The sequence below is a fragment of the Notothenia coriiceps genome, unplaced genomic scaffold (genome assembly GCF_000735185.1).
Source record: "Notothenia coriiceps isolate Sejong01 unplaced genomic scaffold, NC01 NC01_scaffold00019633, whole genome shotgun sequence".
NCBI classification, from domain to species: Eukaryota; Metazoa; Chordata; class Actinopteri; order Perciformes; family Nototheniidae; genus Notothenia; species Notothenia coriiceps.
The window spans coordinates 27,991-50,612 of NW_011352334.1; the positions used below are offsets into that span (position 1 = coordinate 27,991).

The window sequence follows — 22,622 nt, forward strand, 5'->3', positions numbered from 1 at the left end:
TAACTAATATAAAGGTGTGCGGCTGCTGTGGTGGGGAAAGGTGAGGCTGAATTTACAACGGAGTTTAATGGAGACATGTTGAACGTTTTTGTCAATTTATGCCCTCAAGAGGCATTTTCTTTAATCATTTTGCTTAATTTTTTGTTTATCTTTCAAGCTACGAGATGTTTTCCTACGTTCGTCATGAAAAATTATGTCTCAGGAATGTAGGGTTTGGGAATTATGGCAGGGTTAAAAGAAAATATGAAGGCAAAATTAAATCTGTCCTCCACTCTAGCTGTGACATTACGCACTCTAAAATCTGAAGAAGGCCTCCTTACCAAGGTCTGAACAATGTTTAATATCTCTAAAAGTATGCGTCCGATTTAAAAGTTGTGTTACACGAATAATGTCAGAAAGATGTGTGACATTTTAAAGTTGGAATGAGGTTTCTGAGTGAAAGTATGAAGGAGCAGTTAGCAGTTGAAGACGGAGCAGCTAGCAGTTGAAGTTGCATGAAGATTTTTGAAGTCTGTAGAGTTCTCCATTGACTTCCATGTTAAAAATTGGATGTATTATGGGATGTATCTCTGGAATTATGAAAGTTATGAAGGATAAAAGTAATAGCCATTGATTCCCGACCGAGCTGAATGTTTTGATGTTTGAACGGAGTTTCTGCGATGTTCAATGTGGGAGAAGAAGCACCGCAAAATAACCCGGCGGAATAATAAAGAATTTCGTACGTAGCATAACAGATAGTTGGAATGCTGTGTCAGCATTCCAACTAAATGAGAAACAAAATCTAGTAACAGAGGTTGTGTATCACACAATGACTGTAATGTCTGATGCGTTGCTGAGTTGTATTTGTTCATTACTGTATTCTTTATACTGCATGTTTTTTTGCTCCTACTTTGAAGTACACCAGGAGAAATCATATTTTCCAGCATTTGCTAGTGAATGCATGCTGTATAACAAGCAATACCATCTAAAAGTTGTTTATCACAAGGGCATGGTTGGTTTCAGTCAGACGGCTTTTGTATACTTGACTGGTCTGTCTTGCTTTTGATCATGGAGAAGCAGTGGCGTTTTTATATGTACAAAAGTGGTGGGGCACGAACAACTTATATTTAAGCTTCTGTTGCTTTTTTAAGCTTTTTTAAACAAATAGCTGTAGGCTATCCATGGTTAAGATAGAGAGAGGGGGGGGGGGGAGTGTCAAATGACTACTGTCAGAAGCCTTGAATGAAGCACACAGAGCAACACAGTGAGCGCATACATTTACGTACACAGCATGGGGATGTTATTGTAATGCACCTTAGAACATGGAGTAAACCATCACAAAGCAATACTTAACAATAACAACAAGCGTAATGTTTCAGCATTAAAACACCATAGACTGTAAAAATAAGGAAAACACAGACACTCATCACCGAGGTCGCAATATCAATCGATCCAGCAGAGCAATAGCATCTTGGCAAAACACAGAAGATCAACAAAAGATATGACATAAAATGAACTGCTGAAGTAGATGGTCAACTTCATTCATTTATTTTGCGTTTTACTGTTTTTAATCGCTATACGCTGCTCTCTCTCGTCTCCTCTTCACAAGTACACTTTTCACGGCACACATACTTACAGCCAATCAGCTCTGAATTATGAGATGACGTTTTGGTGGGGTTGCCATCACTTTGCCCCACTTGTGATTATTTTTTTGCCTCACACATTGAATACAAAAAGACGCAATGAGTATGCGCAGTGTAGTTTTTACAGCACCCATTCATTTTGACAGCAGAGAGAGGGGCTAGATCAGAGCTTGTGCCACATCGCTCAACACGGCTCAACACTGTTGAGCCGTGTTGAGCGATGTGGCACAAGCTCTGATCTAGCCCCTCTCTCTGCTGTCAAAATGAATGGGTGCTGTAAAAACTACACTGCGCATACTCNTGATGTATAATAAGAACTGGATACAGCGTGGGAAGTGGGGCCTCATTCATTCCTATGAGAGTTGCTCATTGGCGCATGATGATAAAATGGNTTTGGTGGGGTTGCCATCACTTTGCCCCACTTGTGATTATTTTTTTGCCTCACACATTGAATACAAAAAGACGCAATGAGTATGCGCAGTGTAGTTTTTACAGCACCCATTCATTTTGACAGCAGAGAGAGGGGCTAGATCAGAGCTTGTGCCACATCGCTCAACACGGCTCAACACAGCTCAATACGGCTCAATAGGCACACTGTGGACACTAATCGGAAGAACGCAGTCCGAAGCAGCAATGTAGAGACGAATCAGACGACTAAACATGATCTTAAAATATATTTTAACATATTTTATATATATTTTTGGAATTATTATTTTAATAAATTTCTGCTGACAGTAGGTGGGGCTGCGCCTGCTCCTAATGACGAGTCGCCACTGTGGAGAAGGGTGTGCTGTATTTTACAATGGTTCAACCAGACTGACAATTAAAGGCAAAAGAGACAAATATGCCTCTGAGCAACAGTTGAATAAGAATATAAAAACAAGCAGTCATTGGTCAAATAAATTGTAAGCTTAGCATCAAGATGTGTGCAGAATTTAAAATAAAACGGGTTCAGTGTCAGGTGCACAATAACGCCTCTAAAAAGCTAGAATTAACTGGGGTGCTGCTGTAAAATCGGCCTTTATTGAAGGAAAAAGACAAACCTCAATACAACAGGGGATTCAAAACATATTGGTGCGCATATATTATAACAAACACTCCTTCGTAAGAAGGTAAAACCTAATCATTTGCCGACTATGCATTTGTCCATCTTGAGTCCTTAGGCTGCAGAAATAGGAGATCCTGACCAGTTGGCCATTCTGTCTCAAAGACTTCTTATTTTCTTACCACTCACGGGATACAAGGACCATTAATGGCATGGCATGCCAAGCATTAAAGCTCTAACTCATGTCAGTCAGTGCTATACATGACAGTTGCAGTGGGATTATTTACTCACAACCGCGACAGCTTTAGATGCACTGAAAGACATATTTATTTCAGCTTTCTTATGTCTTCATCCAAAACATGTCAAGCAAAAGTAGTGAACCTAAATTAGCTATATTGAACACAAGTTAAAGGGTATGTCGTTCGGGTTAAATGTAGGCCTGATCCAAGGTCAAAAGTTAGTCTTGTCTTCTAAGTAGCTGGTCCACTTTAAAGGTGCGAGATAAAAGAACATGGTGGCACTGGATTGACACTTCCTTGGCAGACGTGTATGTCATCACTCTGGTTTCCCCCCTTCTTGGTCTTAATGTTTCTATAATTACCCTTCCACTGATAGACTTCCTGAGGTGTCTCATGACATGCAATCAAACCTAATGTCAGAGACTAAATCCTCAAACATCTCAATGGGCACTCGCCAGGAAAGTCATAGCATGAACTGTCTGTTTCTACACCTTGTTGTCAGCCTGACTTCCAGGTGCTGAACGATTCAGTCCCCTTTGTGGCTCCCTGCTCCATCTTGATGTTTCTAGCATGGTGGAGGAAGTCCAGCTAGAAACTGAGTTCCCCCTCTTAATGTTTCACTTTGGTGTCATGAATTCAGCCCCTGGAGATAATTGACAAGAGCACTGATATTCCCCCTTGACCACCACCTCCCACCCCCTCTACGCCAGGAACGTGTCATTTAAGCCTTTGGAAATGCTGCGTTCATTCTGTTGGATTTATTTCAGATCTGCAGAACTGAGGCAGTGAAGGGTTGGGATAGTTTAAGAAGTTGTTAAATCTCTTAATGTCACAGTAGTCATTGACACCATATTATAATAGAGAAGTGTTGTAGTACACATACTTAAATGGAATGTAAACTCCTTTTAGGTTCACAGAAATATAAACTTTCTGCCATTTAAGTGTGTAAATGCATAACAATCGGAGATGAATCATCCAGCTTGTTATTTTATATCATGTAACAGCTGAGTGGAAGAAAAGTGCAGCATGTCTTTATTTATAGTCTGTGGTAATCACATTATGATTCTAAATTTCCTTTGAGATTGTGAACAGCAAAGTTCAGTGTCACGTCCAACTTTTTTTGCAAACATTAAACTATAGAGTTATATAACAGTAAATGTAATATTTCGTTATCTTATCTTTCATGATAGTTAAGTTCCGTGGTCCCTGAGTCTGGTTTACACTAAAAGATGTGTCGGAGCATGACATTTGATTAACAAGCTACAGAATTTATATCACAATTTAATCGGAGCTGATCACAACTTGTCACAGATGATCTAGTCATCTCAATGCTGCTTTCGGGCTGTGAATAAACAAATTGTGTTTTACTTTTAGGCTGTCTGAAGGTATGGACAGCTATCAAAGCTACTATACATCACATTAAGAACGATGTACAAATGAAAGTTGGACACAAATATATAATTTAAATGATTTATTCAAGTTTGCAATGTCACCTACTTTGTAATTTCCGATACCTCCCTGGAAGCGTCACGATATCGACCTCTCACCCACAACCTCACATACGAGTACTGAATGTGCACCAAAGTGATCCTATGGAGGCAGATATAGCAAAAGATGAATGTAAACGACAGACGAGGCGATCGAAATGTTTATTTCCTGGTAACTGAACAATGAGTTCTCAATGTACACGTCCCCGATACATCTGTCTAAAATAATAGAATGACGCCAGTTGTCATGACTCTAGTTATACTGTAACACCGGCACGAAACATACTACCAATATAAATACATTGCTCTTAAAATCGTTCTGTGTGACACGAAAAAAAGGGGAAAATAGTGTTAGTGAACACGAATCAATAGATTACATTTCGTAAACGAAATGCCGTGAGAATGGGTTGGATGTAAGGGTGTACTGGACAACATGACATCACTGCTGTTTACATGTGCAACAAGCACATTTCTGACTAAATTAAACCACATTTTTATTTTCCTCCTGGATTTTATTTACTCTTTAAAAGGTCACCTAACATACCAATATACCATGTTAGGTACCATTTAGAATCTGTCTGAAAAGTTTTTCATTGTTCATTATATGAATCCAGCCTCTCTTCTCTTTGTCTGTCCATGTGTCCTAACAGTGAAGCTGTTTCCAATCACCTGTGAGATCATCAAAGGAGAGAAACAGTTTTACTACAGATCTCAGCAGTTCTATGAGGACGTCCCCGCCTCGGAGGAGGGCATGCTGGGAGATTTTGTGGAGATATGCAACGTGGATCTGGAGGCTTCCCGTGAGTTTCTGAAGAGGTTTGTGGTGAGTCACAAGATAGCAACTCACATTCAAGTTCTCGAGTCTCAAAGAAATCTGTTAAACTGATAAAGTAACAACAGTACATTTTGCTTTGCTGTTTCTACATAATAAAGGCTTTACTGCGACTTCTAAACACTGTGCACGTGTGTATCCAATCCATTAACACTGTTGCAGCTATCACAAAATATATGTCACAATCTATTATGGGTGAGGAATCTTTCTTACTGCATAGAAAATAATTTCACGTGGGACGAGGCCTCAGTGCAGATTATAATAGTAGCTCAGACTTGATGTCAGCCCCATAAACACCAAAACAAAACAAGACAAGCTAGGGTCAGTTTTTATACGTTCACTCATTTACACTTATTCACATATCTTGTTTGTTTAATTTGTACAAAACAATTTATAACACAACAAGTTTGCTATATCACTTTTTTTTTGACTAAATGTACTTCAGTATATGTCCTTAAAAGGTGTAGCTTTACTTATATAAATGACGTCATCATTTTCAGCTTCCTATACTTGTCACAACATTCCTCCATTCGTGCACACATGCATCTTGAGCATGTATGTATGTATGTCAGAGTTAACTTAAAGTTTTTTTAGATGTTGGGAGAGCCCAAGTGCTAATTCCGGGGAATGGGTTTGGCCCAGGGACAAGGTTATTTAGAGGATCAGTTTTACAGAAGCTCTAATTATAAACTGCTAAGATCGGATATTTTGAAGGAATTGCAGATGGCTAAGTAGCTACATTTTACTTTTAAACACTACAAGCCCCTATTAAACACATCTTACCATTACTGGTTAATACAATGCAGCACACTGTTTATGTTTATGTTAGATGTTAGAGTTCTGTCTGACACGAGAACATGATTGCTTACAGGGATAGTCTATTACCATACATTGGAAGTTTAGCTGAGCTGTCATTTCAGAAACTACGACTGGGCTGGGCCACAACTATTGATTATTTTCATCAATCAAGTTGTCTATAAAATGTCAGAATACAATTGATGATAGTTATAAAACAACACATTTCTCTCCAAACAGGATGAATTACAAATCAAAGGCCTAATTTCAAAGCTGAAAGATTTGTAGTTCATCTGTATTTCTTTTGTTAGTCAAGAATGGCCTTTTTCAGCACATGCTAAATATAGGTTTTTGTCAAACTGCCTTTTATCACTAATGTATTTCGTAACATTTTGATATTTAAGATCTTCTTGTTATTGACTACACCATTCTTGTAATGTGGGAGGAAAACAAGTAATTGTATAATATTGTATAAAACCAATAAAGTTAGACAACAAATTGACAGAAATGCATAATGCATAATTTTGTTATAGAAGTGTTTTGGTTAATGTTAATTTCTGTCTGGACATCTGCACTGGGATGATGTTAAAGCCAGTGGGCAGCAGCACTGCCAGATGCTGGAAATCCAATAATCGTAGAGACAACACGACTGCCATACTTCAGGAAAAAACTATTGTGCATTCATATCCATTTGTGAAACAAAAATAGTCTTTAAGGAGCTTTAAAACAGTGAATGTTCTTAAATAATAGAGTTTGCAACTTCCTATACTTGTGTGGTCCATCTCTCTTTAAAGGGATGAACTTCATTTTGAAATTTGTGACTTATAGTGGTTGGTGTTTTTTTTTTGGTGTGCATCTAATAGGTAGAGTTTATTTCCTAACATGAATAAATACAAAATAAAGTGTCCAAAGGTTTGTCTATTTTCCACCATCTCTTCTGCAAATGTGTGTTCAGTTACACATCCTCCTCCCTGGCTGTCAGCAGCTCCTGTTTAAAGTTGACAGGGCCATTCAAACAAGTTGGGGAAGGAAAAGATTTAGAATACATTCAGATTAAACTGAGCTACATACGCACTGAGCAATATGGCAGTAATTCACCGAAACCAGGAAACCTCCTGCAACAAGCACAGAGCTCCTCGGGGCCCCATCTTTCAGCCCAAGATGTGGAGGGGTTGGAGTGAGGTCAGAATACCAAATGAAAAAGGAAGAAAACCAAGCATGATTCAAGTGAGGTGACTTTTTGTTTCTTTCATGGTGAAGTTCATAGTTTCGTTGCCCTGAGGAACTGAGGTCAACTTGTTTGTGCTGTCGGTGCTTTTGAGGGAACATGCCTGACATCTGGCAACAGAAAATTAAGTATAGATTCCTGATTTAAAGATATGGTAATAACATGCTACAAGGAAACTGACATTTAAATGTACTTTTTGTTTTCTGTGAAACATGAAACATATTTGTTGTGGTTTCCTTAAAAATAATCTTAATTTGGAAATGTAACAGATTATATTATCCTCTGAATAAGCCTCTAAATAAGGTTGATTTATACTACAACGTGGATACAACTATGAATGTTTAATACCGTTTGTTTACCCACAGGGTCCTGGTAAGGCAGGCACACAGTGTGCCCTGGACTGTGGCTCAGGCATCGGCCGTGTGAGCAAAGGCGTCCTCCTCCCTGTGTTTGAGAAAATGGAGCTGGTGGACATGATGGAGCACTTCCTGCTCCATGCTCACGAGGAGTACCTTGGCGATGATGCCGACCGCATTGAGACCTACTACTGCTACAACCTGCAAGACTTCACACCTCCAAAAAACAAATATGACGTCATCTGGATGCAGTGGGTGGCATGTAAGTATTAGAGGTATCTCAGTTGATTGTATCTCTTTACTAACTTATTATTTAAAGAGCACAACCTCACTCGTATTGGACGCAAGTCGCTGCATTCCAAAGCACACCGAGTTTTGTTTTCAGCAGCTCTGTAGGTCAATTGATAGCTTGTTTAGGTTAAAGTCTACTAATTATCCAATTTACTAAAAAAAGTTATTCCTCTAGGACAGAATCATTTAGGCACTACCACTTCCTCTTCTGTAATTATGAAACACAATTACCCCATCAGTTGGAAATATGGACTCTTAGGATTAAAAGGAAACTGAGCCTGACTTTTTATTTACCAGTTTATCTGTGGTCCATTCCTCACCTCCAGTGGTGAGTCGCCAGGGCCCTCTAGGCTCTCTCTGAGGGCCTAAGATATTCTACAAAATAATATTTAAAAACATTAAAAATATATATACATATATTTTTTTATATATTTTAAAAAAATATTTTTTTAGTTATATTTTTCATTAGTTTTACCAAAATAAATGTATTTAATGGTATTTAAAATAACATTTCCAAATAAATAAATCCTTCAAATCTGCCTATTCAGTTCCTGTTGGAATGTGAAGGGTTAAATGAAAGAAGCTCGTCTCTGCGAGTTACTGTGAAGACAGGAGCTGATTGGTGGTCCATCTATGAATTCCCAGAGGGCCCACTATAGTAACTCAACGAGAGAGTAATGTCAAATGACAGTACAATTGACCAATCATATCTTCCCTCTAAATGGGTGGGATTTATTATCGCAGACTTTATGACAAGTTCCGCCCGCTGTGAAGCTTTTCTCCGTGACGTTGTTTCCATAGCAACAACAACTTCCTGTCAACAGCGTAAACTCGCTTTTGTCCTTACAAAATAGGAAGCCAAGCCAAATTACACTTACATGTAAAAGGTAGGGTAGGTAAGAATGGAGAAACCAGCTCGAGTGCGCTAGAATTTGCACAGATGAAATCTTTGTATGTATTTATTGTCAAAGCATTTCATGTATTCATTGCTATCGGGATGTTAAGAGCATTCCATGGAATATAACAAAAAGTGTTTCTGAAGTTATATTAAGACATATAAACAACTACAATGAAAGCAACAAACACAATACAATATCCTTTTCATTTTCAAAGAACACAAATTGGGTTATTTACAGGTGTTGTTTTGTGTGGTAGAGGGTCGCTGTCATTGATGCGTTTTGCACCCCGGACCGTTGTTTTGATATTCCGCTGAAGTATACGTTGTAACGTAATAACTATTTTCTTTTCTTTTTTTTCGAGGGAGGTGGGGGTCAGAGGCCCTAGGTATAAAAGTCACGTCTCGCCACTGCTCGCCACTGCTCACCTCTGTTCAAAAGCTTCAGATAGTGTCGAACAAAAAATAATATTATGGGTCATGGCAGGCACAATGTCCCAAGGTGTCTGAGCACCAGGAATGAGCTTGGTGTACAACCACTGTTATGAATGCAGGAAAACTCTCAGTGGATACATAAATTAGGCCTCGAAACGTGTCAGGGTCCTCCAGAGGATGCATGACCTTGTTTGCTTTTTGTGAGAGGAAATACCAAAAAAATAAAAATTATCTTTTCTCTTGTGACTTACCTTCCTTAAGACTGCAGTAGGTCAGCAATACATAAGGAAGATGCTGGGGAAATATTTTCCTAGGCCCATAACTTTGACCCAGTTTATCAGTTTGTACAGCCCTCACTGAGCACAGGCCTGCAACCTTGCGCTGCTGTGCTCTCATTGTTTTGTCTCCCTATTCCTGCTTGTTGGCGTCAGCTGATAGAGGTGTTATTGTGCTTTGCCTGTTTTATCTTGTTGTGCACAATGTTGATTATTCTCTCAGAACCAGCTAAATACATGGGACTGGGGAAAGATTCTTCAGAATTTGTCCGTCAACCGCTGTGTCACCTCGTGGCTGCAGCACATGTCTTGTCAATTCTCCGGCCGTTAACTTCATAATAAATCTTCAGTTTTTGCTATCAAGCCCCAGCTCTCCCATTGCCTCACTGAGTTTCGTCTCCATTGCTTCAGGAGTTTCCATCACAGAAGAGTGCTGTTGACTCTATCTACTATGATGTATACCATTTGGGGATTGTTATTATCCTTTCTGTTTTTCTCCTTAGGCCACCTAACAGACAAGGACCTGATGAACTTCCTGATGCGCTGTAAGAAGAGTCTGCATCCAAACGGTGTCATCATAATAAAGGACAATATGGCGCGGCAGGGTTGCAAGCTGGACCCAATCGACAGCAGCATCAGCCGCCACCTGGACATCATGAGGTGCATCATCGACAAGGCCGGCCTCGAGGTCCTGGCTGTAGAAAAGCAGGAAGGCTTCCCTGACATCATCATGCCTGTCTGGATGATTGCAATTAAGTAGTGACATCATAACCCTCAGAGGGAAATCCAACCTTAATCTGAATGCACACGTTTTTCCTCTTTTGTCTGAGTCTATATTTTTGATCAGGTCTCGAAAAACTACAACACCACAGCAAGAAATCTTCCAAGTGCTCAACAGCAGATAAATCCTGAAACCGCCGTGTGGAGTGTGTTATGGCACCCGGGGAGATTTTATGGAGACAGGAGCTATTTTTCTGCACAGCCCAGAAGTAAAATAAAGGTTTTACGTGGACATTAACCTTCTACAGAGGCACTCTGTACGTCCACCAAAGCTAGACTGTAATTTATTGTCGGCCGACCAACTCCGGGGTCTGTATCGTGATGACATTAAAGGTGGACCCTCAGCTCTCTTGAGTTGTTCCTGTCTCAACCACGAGGATCATTGGAATAACATGTGGACTAAGATGGTTTGTCTGCCAAGTGAATGATTTGTATCCCGTTAGACACTAAATCCAGCATGTTACATTACAAGGACAGCACTCAGCCATAATGTACCATGTTAGATTTCTAAAAAAAACGATATTGCTTTATGTTTTAAACATGGTAACTATTTTAAACTATATATTTATAAGAGTTTCTTGTTATATGAATTCTCAACCCATTGTAATATGATCTGAATTTAAAGTTGAGCGGGGGAACCTGTTAACAAAGGTCATGTGACAAAAATATCAGTAGCCTAGGGGTCAGTCTCACAATTCTGTTCCCTGAGAGAGCCAAATCGCTTTCTTTATTGGAAATAGTATCCTTGCTCTGCACAATGCTGAACTTCCTACTACTTTTTTTTTTTCTAACACTACCTTGCTTTTCTAGGGTTTTGGAAAGTTTCAAAAATATTAATCCTTCAATGATTTAGAATTAATATAAAAAATATAAACCTGAAATTGAGCATAATATGTCCTCTTTAATAACGGTTGGAGATGAGGTCCTAATGTCACCTTTCAGTGCAACATGTAGTTCTCTGTTCACATTGTATTGCAGGAGAAATACTGTTCATTCAGTGCACTCAGTACAAGCTAGTCTGGTGTAAATATTAAAACTTTATGTAAGTTTGTTTTTTTACTTTTGCTTGTAATATTGCAGATGAATAGATTCTTTTATATGGATTTCTTAATTTTTTCTTCTTTTATGTGTTTGCATTTAGACTATAAATTGCTTTATTTGCTTAAATACATTTTCTTGCACAATATCTACAAATGTGAAGATAAGAAAACCTTAATTTATTTATAACTTACTGTTTGTTTTCTTCAATGTAGCTCTTGCTTAGCTTAGTGTTTACTTACATTTTTCAAAAATAAAAAAATAACAATCTGAAAGCATATGGATGTAGTTTAATGATTTCTGAAATGTCCTTTTCATATTTTATGTTTTTCATCCCATGATCCAAACAAAGTTAATAGGATTAGAGATGGGTAATCGCCATTGGCTATTATAATCAAGGCTGGAACATAAATGCTGACCAATTTTCCCGAAATATTCCTACAGTTCAGCCCTTACAGTGACCGCGCTGCAATCTGCCACAGTGGGCTGAAAACGCACCAGATAATTGAGATCCTCTCCGATAGTTATGGTAATTCTCCTAAGTATTATTACTATTATTATTTTTTTAGACTAACTGTAGAGACAGCACATTGTGTTGGGCTAATGACTTTCAGCTGGGCCCCTGAGGTGGATGGGGGAGGGGGCTGATTATTTCATGGTTTTGACAGACAGTGCCGGCTTTCATATCTGCCTTGGCTTCATTTCAAGCCTGTCAGATGTTGTCTGCATAAAACACATCCAAAAGTCGCCTCAAATATTCAGCATTTGGGTGCGTGAGAGTGGGACGGGAGTGGTGCGGAGTTGTTCCTCCCTGGGCTTTTCTATGAAAGGATAGTTTGTCAATGAGTCGACTGGCACTGAGAAAGTAAAAAATCATCAAAGTGGTGAAGGCCCGATGGCGTGAGATGATCTCCATGGCATGTTTATCTGGTCAGAATGACTCTTTTGAGAGTGAATAGACCAAACACGTTTTTCCACATCTCGTATGAATTAAAGATCAAAATGCCCCAAAGTTAAACTTGTAAGTGTTTTTTTTCTCTCTCCCGCAGCAAATAGCAGCCAAATGTGCTGTCACCTTTTCAGGAGTGGTTAGCGTCGCTGACAGTCAAGGCTATCATTTCTAATACTTCTCAATGTTCTCTGCAGCGGCTCGGCAGCAGTTTGAATATATTAGCTGGAGTAACACTAATTTGTCCGGTCACGTCAGCAGAGCAGAGCTTTGGGCTTCATTCCAGACACAGTATATCTCAGACAGCTCTCAGAGACAGGAGGAAGACAGAGGGCACAGAGGGATGTGTGATCGCCTAAACATGTAATACATAATTCATTTGGGTAGCTTGTAATCCCAAAACCTCACTCACATCAGTCACATGTGCTGTGCATGCCGACATCATTAACTTTTCACTTTAAAGGTGCAATGTGCGAGATATGGTCAGACATTAAGTTTCTAAACAGAGAAATCTACAGAATTTGAAAAGTTTACATTATTATCGTTATGTAGAAGACATGTACAGTATGTGTTCCATAGATATCTAATGAAATTAGCATGCTAGCTGAGCCCAGGCCCATCCTATCTTGTGATAACACTTGTTAGATACAGTGCTGCAACAGCCCACTATGACTCCAAGCACTGGAGTTTGTGAGGGCTGAATTCAAATTGCATGGTCTGCTCTCCTGGAGGTGGAGAAGTTTCTGTACACTGACAAGGTTATGAAGGAATATTTGCACAATGACGTCCAAATACTGTATACTGCCTCCCCAGCCTTAATAACATCATCAAAAGAACATATTTAAAGGGAATATACAGTGGGGGACACATATTGGTGGGAATTTTGACCCTGCTTTTTGTACCCAAACCCTGTTGCAAAAAAAAAATGTATTATGTGATTAACTTTTCTTCTTAGACTTTCTCAAGCCTCATTACCAGGAAAACAAAGAAATTGACAAAAGGTTTTCAGTTCTTTCTAATTGTGTGATGTAATGAACACTGCAGCCTCTAGGGGGTGCTAACTGAGCCTCTTTACTCTTGCTGCGAACAATCACAAAGTGACGTTCACCCTACAGCTTCTACCCTTATGTGGAGATAGTGAAGACCCCCTAGGAAACAGCAAAGGCGTCATTTACAGAGCAGAGCCATCAGCTCAGACAGCCTGAAGCTTTCATCATGAACACACTGAGGCTTTGTGGAATCTGCAGCGGAGAGAAAACCTCAGTCAGTCTCTGGAGCCGGGACGGTTTCATTGAGACATAGAGGAGTAAGCCTAACCTCCAGTCTCTGGGAGAATCCACACCATGGAATTTGCTTGCTCTTCATCTTCAGTTGTCATAGTACAACATAACACAGAACAAAAATAGAACTGATGATTTTTGGGCTGCTTTTTCTTTGGCTACTCACGGGGGGTTTTAACTCTCCCAGCATGTCGTCGAGGGTGTGAGGGTGTTCTCTTTCCCCCCCCCCCCCCNCCCCCCACTCAGCTCTCCTCAGCTCAGAGGGCAGGGATTAAGGCCCTGACACACCTACCCGATTTTGGGAGTCAGAGGCCATCAGAGGCAGTCGGGAATTCGCGGCGCCCTACTCAGGTTGGTGTGTCCCGCACCGTCGTTGCTTTACAGCACATTTTCACACCTCCCGCGGCTGATTCAACATGTTGAATCGGCCAAAGAAAGTCGGCCAAAGAAATCACTCTGATTGGCTGTTGCCTCTTTTGAATGACGAATACACACTACCGCTGCCTGCTGGTAAGGACAGTTATTGCCACTCGTCGACTGAAGTCTTTGCGGTGTGTTCGCAGCAGGCAGCGGTAGTGTGTATTCGTCATTCAAAAGAGGCAACAGCCAANGGACCAACTGCTGGCTATCGTTAGTTTCTCCATCGTTATGTACAAACTGGATTTAAAAACGCCGGCTTTTTGTTGTGGTTCAGGATTGATCCCGCCCCGCCCCTGCCCCTGCCCCTGCCCCTGCCTTGACGTAAGCGTGACGTATGCGGTGCTTTTGCTCTTGCCGGACAACTTTTTGGTGCTTGAAACGAACCGGATTCCGGAGCTAAGAGGCTGCTCCGCTGCGGTGTGAAGAGGAAAACCCGGTGCTTTTCAAGCTCCAACTCCGAACCGGCCCTGAAACACCGTTGGTGTGAATGAGTTATGAGAGTTTACCTAGCAATGGGGATATCATTTTACTATCATGACAATCACAATTTAAACAGTGATATTCACATTCCCAGGAAGATGAATGCAGGGGAAACTTGACTGGCAGGATTTTTTTTTGCACGTTTGCTTCTACTTCATTGTACTATTCTATATGAAAAATAAAAAGTTGTCAGATAAGAAACATATATATGCAGATTTGGGGGATATTGTGCTTTCAAATCAGTTTAGGAAGGAATGAAAATAGAAAACCAAACCAAAAAAACGGAGCCTGTTTGGAAAAAATAAATGTGTATTTAATTTCAGTCTTAGGATAAATATAGGGCAGAAAAATGGCCAATATTATGAAAAAGTTCTGGAGACTCAAAATGTCAGAAAGCTACAAAACTTGAGTAAATGTACTGTGTTATTTTCCACCTCTGATGCAACACACACACTCGAACACACACACTTGACTCCCAAACACACTTGACTCCCTAAAGACACACAACACGCTCCAAACCTCTACTCCGCCTGGCTCTCTGCTCTGACTCACGTTGGAAAAAAAGATTTAATCATAGGAGTAAATTGGCTCGGTGGAAAATGATTCGTTGGGGCATAATGTGCATGTGCGAGCTATTTTGGCTCATTACGCAGTGATCTGAAAGGTTATGGAATTGAAACCAGCATGAGGGACGAGGCTTCCAAGGGCAACGAGAGCGCAGGGCCCCGAGAGCGGCTCCACATGTTGTCAGACAACACACTACCACAGCAACACAGAGGGGGTTGAGGCGGTATGAATTGTGGGTAGCCCATATCTAATTGACTGGTTCTGCTTAAAAAAACAAACCTCAGTCAGAGGAATAAAATGAGGTGTTTGTTGTTCTAAATTATCCTGAATTAATGTATACACTTTCACTTACCACACAAACACCCACACTCATACAGTACACACTCACACATGGATGCCATCATCTGTGGTGTTAGTTTCCAGCTGTAAATTGCTGCATGCTTTTTTTACAGGAGAACACTAAATATGGACAAAAATACGTAGACACCCATAATATTTCACAACATGTGATCGTGTGTAACATCATGGTGATAAAAGTGCTCCTATAACATAATTCATTGGTTTAAGCCTTTCCAAAAATAATTTGGACAACAACAAATTCTCTAAGTTAAATGACAAAATAGACCCTTCCCCCACATCCTCTCAAACAACACCTAACGGCAGTATCTATCAACAAAAACATGTATGTGCCGTGGAGAGCTGGAAATCATCAGTTCTAAAAAATAAATCTGTTTTATGATGTGGTAACTCTATGGCTAAGGTTGGTTAATTTTAGGAAAGTATCTTGGTTTTGGTTAAAAATATTACTTTGTAAGTTGAGGGGAGCTTCGTCATCATGGTTACTATAATAAGCATGTGGTTTAAGTTGTGAAACCATGGTGGTTTTAAAAAAAAACAACAACAATATTGACTGTCTGTTTGAAAAGAGAAACGTGTTTTAGTTCATCCCAAAGGTTTTTGATGGGGTTAACGTCACAGCTCTGCGTTGGCAGTCAAGTTCTTCCACACAAAACTGGGCAAACCATTTCTTTATCATGCCTGTTGTCATGATTACACACCCAACGATTTAACAATCGTGTGAAACCAGCCCATTGCTCTCCTTCTATCATCTAAATCTATCATCATGATCTCTCCTAGTTTGGGGCAAGTACGACGTTACCTACGGTGTAACATCGGCACTCCCTAGTTCCCTACAGTGTAACAACGGCATTCTTGTTCCCCTGCGTGTAACATGGGCACTCTCTCGTTCCCAGTGTGACATTGGTGCTCTTTCGTTCGTTATGGTGTAACATTAGCACTCTTGTTCCTTAGTGTAACATTGGTGCTCTCTGGTGCCCTAGGGTGTAACATAAGCACTCTTGTACCCTAAGGTGCAGCATTGGGCTCTCTGGTTCCCTACAGTGTAACATCAGCAGTCTTGTTCCCTATGGTGTAACATCTGCACTCTCGTTCACTGTAGTTAATCATTGTTGCTCTCTTGTTCCCAACGGTGTAACATCGGATCCCTACGATGTGACATCATCAATCTTTCGTTCCCTCAGTGTGACATTGGCACTCGAAAATGAATATTGTATTAAAACATTTTTAAATATGAACTTACCTAGGGCTTATGCCTTTTTCAATGAACAATGTTTGAGACAAACAAACAAAAAGTAGCCCATTTCAACCACATAATTGTTTTTGTTTATAAATATATAGTTTTTTCTGTTGTGCAATATGTTTGGATAACTAACAGAACACTCTCTCTTTCTCTTTAAAGCCCCAGATGGGAATTAATTCCTCCTTTTTTTGTTGTTGTAAGCAACGTTTTCTGTCAAATGCTAATGAGGAGGCAGTTCATTTTTTGTCAGAGAAATTATTCCTCCTATTATTATTTCACAGTCTCATTCCTAGTGAACACAGTTTTAGTAATCATAGGGTAAGCTATATTTAGCTGAAGCTGGGACATACTGGATGTCTGTATTAGAAAGTCTTTGTTTGGCTCACAAATTAAAGGTGACCTATCATGCAAAATGCAATTTTGTACGTCTTTTATACATGAATATGTGTCCCCGGTGTTCCAGGGAACTCACCAAGTGTCAGAAAACACAAGCCTCTCTATTTTCCTCCATACCCAAATCTCTTAAAAAGGGGCTGCAACGGATCTGATACAGACTGATCCAGATTTGAACACTTCTATGACGTCACAGAAGTGGCGCTACGGCTATTGGGCCAACTCCACCAATCAGGAGGAGACAGCCACGGACATTGCCGTTCGAAAGCNAGCCGGCGTTTTATCCAGTTTGTACATAACGATGGAGAAACTTAACAAGCAGCAGTGGTCCACTGAAGAGACCAGCTACCTACTAGGAATCTGGTCTTCCGAAGAGGTACAGAGGAAGCTGGAGCACAATCGGCCATTGTTGTTGTTGTCGGTGTGAGCTGTGAGGGGTTTCCGCGCGGTTTGGCTTTATGAAGCAGGCACGGTGCGGTTACGTCATGACGCAAACGATGAAGCAATAACGCAGCACCAGTCGGACTCTAGGCGGTGTGAAAAGAGCTGGAGCTAAACCGAAGTACCGGTTCTGAACCTGAAAAGCTCTAGCACTGAGCTTGAACCGGAGTTGCGTTGGTGTGAATGAGGTATCAGAGCATTATAAACTGCCTTGCCATGTTTTGCCATCTTGATATATCTTCTAAATCATGGATCTTACTCAAACCAGATTTCCTGGGTTGAATTTCATTGTGTTGTTGGTAAATGGTCAAATGTGCCCCAAACAACAGTATCTGGCCCTTGTATGTTTGTCCTTGAAGTGCTCTATTTCCCTTTTTTACATAAATGTTTAAGTTAATTATAAACGTTTCTTGTAATATAATATTTTTTGACATTGGGATGTTTATCTGCATGTGTGTACTTCGGCATGTGTGTGAGTGTGATGTGATGCATTCATGAGGAGGGCAGAGAAACAGGCCCCGTTGCTGGAGCCATTAGCTGCTCCAGTAAATCTGCTGGGACCTGAGAGAGTCGGCCCTTCAGCGGCAGGTATTTCCTGTCTCTTGATCTTGGGAGGCAGAGCTCATTTCTGCCGGTGGGGGATTGGCCTTCATAATAAGTTGCGGTTTGATGCCAACAGTTTATTATTCAATTTTATTCTTTATGTGTGTGTGTGTGTGTGTGTGTGTGGGGGGGTGTGTGGGTGTGCGTGTGTGTGTGCGTGTGTGTGTGCGTGTGTGTGTGCGTGTGTGTGTGTGTGTGTGTGTGTATACCATTTGTTCTTTGAGAGCATGAAGCCCACTTGCCAACTGTTGTAATTGGACAATTCTGTTAAACTAGACTTTGGCAACGTTTCGCAATGTTTACTGCCAATTTTCGAAAAATAAATGATTCCCACAATATTCCTGCAAGGTGTGGTTATCATAAAGCAAACCACCTTATTAAAGCCCAACTAATCAAATATTTTATTCTAGCAACAATTCTTTATGAACAAAATGACTGTGGGTTATGTGAAAGAAAATCACCCATGTTATTGTCGACCAGGTCTGATGACTGCATTGTCAATCACGTCCAGGATTTTGGTCAGAGTTTGGTCCCGTTAACGTTGTAAGATTAGACAAAACAAAACAAATATGGAACAGAACATCTTGGTTTTAGTAAGGCAACACAACTTCTCTATTAGGTTTGGTTAAAGATCATGGTTTGGCTTACAATAAGTTAAAATCAGTCAACGTTGACTTTTGGTTAAACACAGGACATGGAAAGCAGTCTCCTGGATTAAAGTCCAATGTTTATTTATCCCATCCATCCACAACCTACTCATTATGCAGACTTTTGCAGACTATGATTAGAAAAGTATTTGTTACATGTCATATAGTTAGGATAATAATGCTATCAGATCAAACTCAATTGTAATGTGTACAGGGCATTTCGTTTTTTAATTCAGTTGCTGTGGTTGAAAATAGTTCTAGTTGTGAAGCAAAAATGCTTACGGGTGTTTTACTTTGTTGAATGGGGAAGGCAGTAGCTCAGTCTGTAGGTACTTGGCTTGGGACCGATGGGTCGCCGGTTCAAGTCCCAATCGGACCAAAAATAATACAGTGAGGACTCGTAGCTGGAGAGGTGCCAGTACTCACGCAAGGCACCCGACCAAGGCACCGAACCCCCTGTTTTCTCTGACATCTCACCATATAACAGAACAAATAATGTTTGTTTATGTATCCAGCTATTGTCTTGTACATGTTTGTGTATTGTACTGTGTGTAATAACAACTGAGTGAACAACCGATTGTCCTCTTCTGGGATAAATAAAGGCTCTTCTTTTTCTTCTTTAAATTTGGGAAACTTTTATCTTCATAGTCAAAAGTCTCATCCAAGCAATATGGAATTTTGGTAGTAAGGTGTCAAAGTGAAAAATGTCGTGCTATGTTGTCCTTGTGGAACACAAAGGTCATAAATTATAATTTATACGATGACATGAAAGCCTGTCAGATTGACATAACTATTGGTTATTTAGGACATTTTAACAAACAACCTTTGTGTCGTTTTTCTGGTGAGGACAGGAAGAGACAGTGAACGCCTCTTTTGTCTGAATACTCATTCTCTAACCACACAGGAAAGAGCAGCAACATCTTGAAACCTCTCTTGTGTTTTGTGTTCCTCTCCTGGTTTTAAGCCACTCTAAGATCCCAACCTCAAGCAGGGTGTTTGCATTTGGAGGAAAACAGGATGTGAACTTTTAAGACCGCACTAAAAGAGTTTATGATAGAGGGAGACATTGTTCAGTCATGTTCCTGGGCTTGTATACAAGGGGAACATTGAAACACTCCGGTGGTTAAGATGTGAGGGAGACATTTATTGGACTCACATGGGCGACATTTTTAGTAAAACGTAATAGTAATTTGCCTTCATATGGGCCGACTACTCCAGAGAAGGATAATAGTTTGAAGTAATTTGGGTTGAGTTGCATGATAAGTGATGCTTATTGTTAAAGTTAATGATCAATTAAAAGCACGAATCAAAGTGTTTCACGGTTGACATCAAATATGTAGATTGATGTGGATAGGAAAAACCTTTCTTTAGCATTTTATAGCTGTTTACTTCTTGACACAGTCACAAGAGGTTTGTTTGTTTGTTTGTTTGTTTGTTTGTTTGTTTGTTAGCTTAGTTACACAATTGCAACAATAAAAGGGAAAATCAAGGTCTGTTTCAAAGGAAATGTGTTGGAGAATCATAAACACACTTGGTTAAGAGAGGAAGTGATTCATAGCAACAGCACCTCTGAAGAGCAATGGGTTAAATTAGTTTAATGAATAGATTGGGTTGAAGAAGTTGACCTTTTCATGATGTCACTCACTGGTATGTGGACTTCCATTTTATAGACCTGAGTTTGGTTTCTTGGCTGTCGTCCATCTTGTTTTTATGGAACCAGAAGTGACACAAGCAGGTTGAGCAAAAGCAACCGGATTGGTGACCAAAATGGTCAAATTAAGTCTAATCATTTGAAAACACTGCAAGACAAAAGACAAAAGCCACACACTGCTTTATTTTCCTTTTAATCTAAATGGAACCATTTTATACTAAATGACCATCATGCTTTAATTTAGAAGACTTTGATCATGATAATGTTTATTGAGGTAAAAATGTAAATGAAAAGTAGTTTCGCATGTACTTTACTTTTTTTTTTTTTTTCAACGTTTGGAGTCACCCCCTGCTTGATATAACGGAGCTTACACACGGTGGCGTGCTTTGTACAGTGGGTTTATCCATTCTGATGAGAGTGCTAAGAGTAAACTCAATAAGTGAAACTGTGAGGTAAAAAAAACAAAAGGATTAAGTTAACAATGCTTATGCTAAAATTGTGATGATTACACCAGTATTGTGTCTCAATTCAAATATTATCCTTAATAAAGTACCATGCACTTTGAACACTTGCAATGTGTGATCATTTCGACCATGTAGCATTCAAATCGCACACGGCTGCAGTGTCCTCATTGAAAGGGCAACCCAGTCTCACGGCATTTCGTGTTATAGTCACGACATTTCATCTATTGACTCGTGTTCACCAACACGATTTCCCCCTTTTATAAAAGCAATGTATTTCTATTGGTAGTATGTTTCGCGCCTGCACCAATTATTTTTGTCTTGGAAGATTGGAGGCTGTGTGGTTTATAAAAACATTTTCTCACTCAATATCAAGCCACGATTATTGGTTTTATTTTCAATGGTATAATGCCAGACTTTTTTTGCCGTCCGTGAGGAAAATAAATGGGGCTCAGAGCCTCAGAATACTGAAATATGCATTTCCTTCTAATTTGTTATTCTTTTCTAAATAACACACTGTTATTTACTCAACAATAACACACAATTATCCTTGTTTTTATTTATTTGTTGGATTCTATAATATTGGGCTTTTTTGCCGTCCGTCAGGAACTGAATTTCACCGGAAACAGACGTGCGATACACACCTGAATACCCAAGATCCTCAGCTATGGTTGAAGCTTAGTGATTGGATGTTTTAGCCGCAATGTATGTTGGGATATGGTGTCTATGCGATATGAAATTCGAAAAAAAGTAAATAAAATGTATTCCGAGTGTTCTTGCTTTTCCCTTTGGAAGTCATCACATAACGGCATTGTAATACACGGTTCGGCTGCATTAAATATTACACATCTGCCGTAGTTCTTTATTTATAGAGCCCTGATTAAAAGACCTTTGGACGAACTGGAAGAAATGCCGGTGAAACTGAATATGTGACGTGGATCATAAATATATCAGCAATTAAACAACATCTTCAATTTCTCTTCACGCAATACGTCTCCTTTCAGTATCAACACTAATTCGGCTGACTTTTATATTTGATCCAATTGGTAGATAGGCTATATTTACACCATAACGGTGCACAGCTGATAGAAAGCGACTCGTAGTTTTTAAAGATATTACTGATTTTCTTTGAATATAAGAATGTAAATACTGAGTTGAGAGAATAGTCAGGGGTTTTGGGTGATGGGAGACACATCTATGGATTCAGAATTTCAATAGCTTACCATTAAATGACGGATATACCTTTCTGTCTGTGATGTTTTTCAAATCAAATATTACATTATCTATATCATATATCATATATATATATTCATTATCAGCTATAATATTTCACATATTGTAGTTCTAGAGAAATATTATAGCAATATCCTGTACAATTATGTGAAAACATGAATAAAACTACACATCTTCAGATACATATGTGTCCTACTCTAATAATACAAAGTTATTATGGCATTATATGCTCTGTGTTATTTGTAACATCTTCAGAAACTACCTTTCCAACTCCTCATGCAGTTGACGGTTACAGGTCTATACAGGTTCATGGTACAATGCTTAAGCTTCAAATCGAGAGACTGAAACTGTATTTTTCTTTACCGTTCTGTTTTAATTTCACAATAAAGTTAATAGTTATATTATGTTTGATATTACTATGTTTTATTAACTAGACCACTGGGTCATGTTAAGACCATATTTTCTGTCGGTTTGGTGTTACGAATATCAAAACAATATATATGTGGATAACAAAATAAATCCGTCATAAACTAAACTGAAAAATTATACTGGAAAGTATAATTTATTGTGTTAACACTG

At 39.5% G+C, this 22,622-nt stretch overlaps 1 protein-coding gene across 1 annotated transcript; it reads left to right on the top strand.

Moving 5' to 3' along the window:
• Positions 1-4,946: 4,946 nt before the first annotated feature.
• Positions 4,947-12,324, top strand: ntmt2 (N-terminal Xaa-Pro-Lys N-methyltransferase). Its single transcript, XM_010778898.1, has 4 exons — positions 4,947-4,953; positions 5,044-5,216; positions 7,614-7,866; positions 10,004-12,324. The coding sequence occupies exons 1-4, from the start codon at positions 4,947-4,949 to the stop codon at positions 10,258-10,260; spliced, it is 690 nt and encodes a 229-aa protein (XP_010777200.1). The 3' UTR covers positions 10,261-12,324.
• The last annotated feature ends 10,298 nt before the right edge of the window (positions 12,325-22,622 follow it).

Excerpts from the sequence above, each read along its gene's own strand:
- ntmt2 (XM_010778898.1), top strand. Across the intron at positions 5,217-7,613 it reads AGTTTCTGAAGAGGTTTGTG|GGTCCTGGTAAGGCAGGCAC; the intron begins GTGAGTCACAAG and ends GTTTACCCACAG. Across the intron at positions 7,867-10,003 it reads CTGGATGCAGTGGGTGGCAT|GCCACCTAACAGACAAGGAC; the intron begins GTAAGTATTAGA and ends TTTTCTCCTTAG.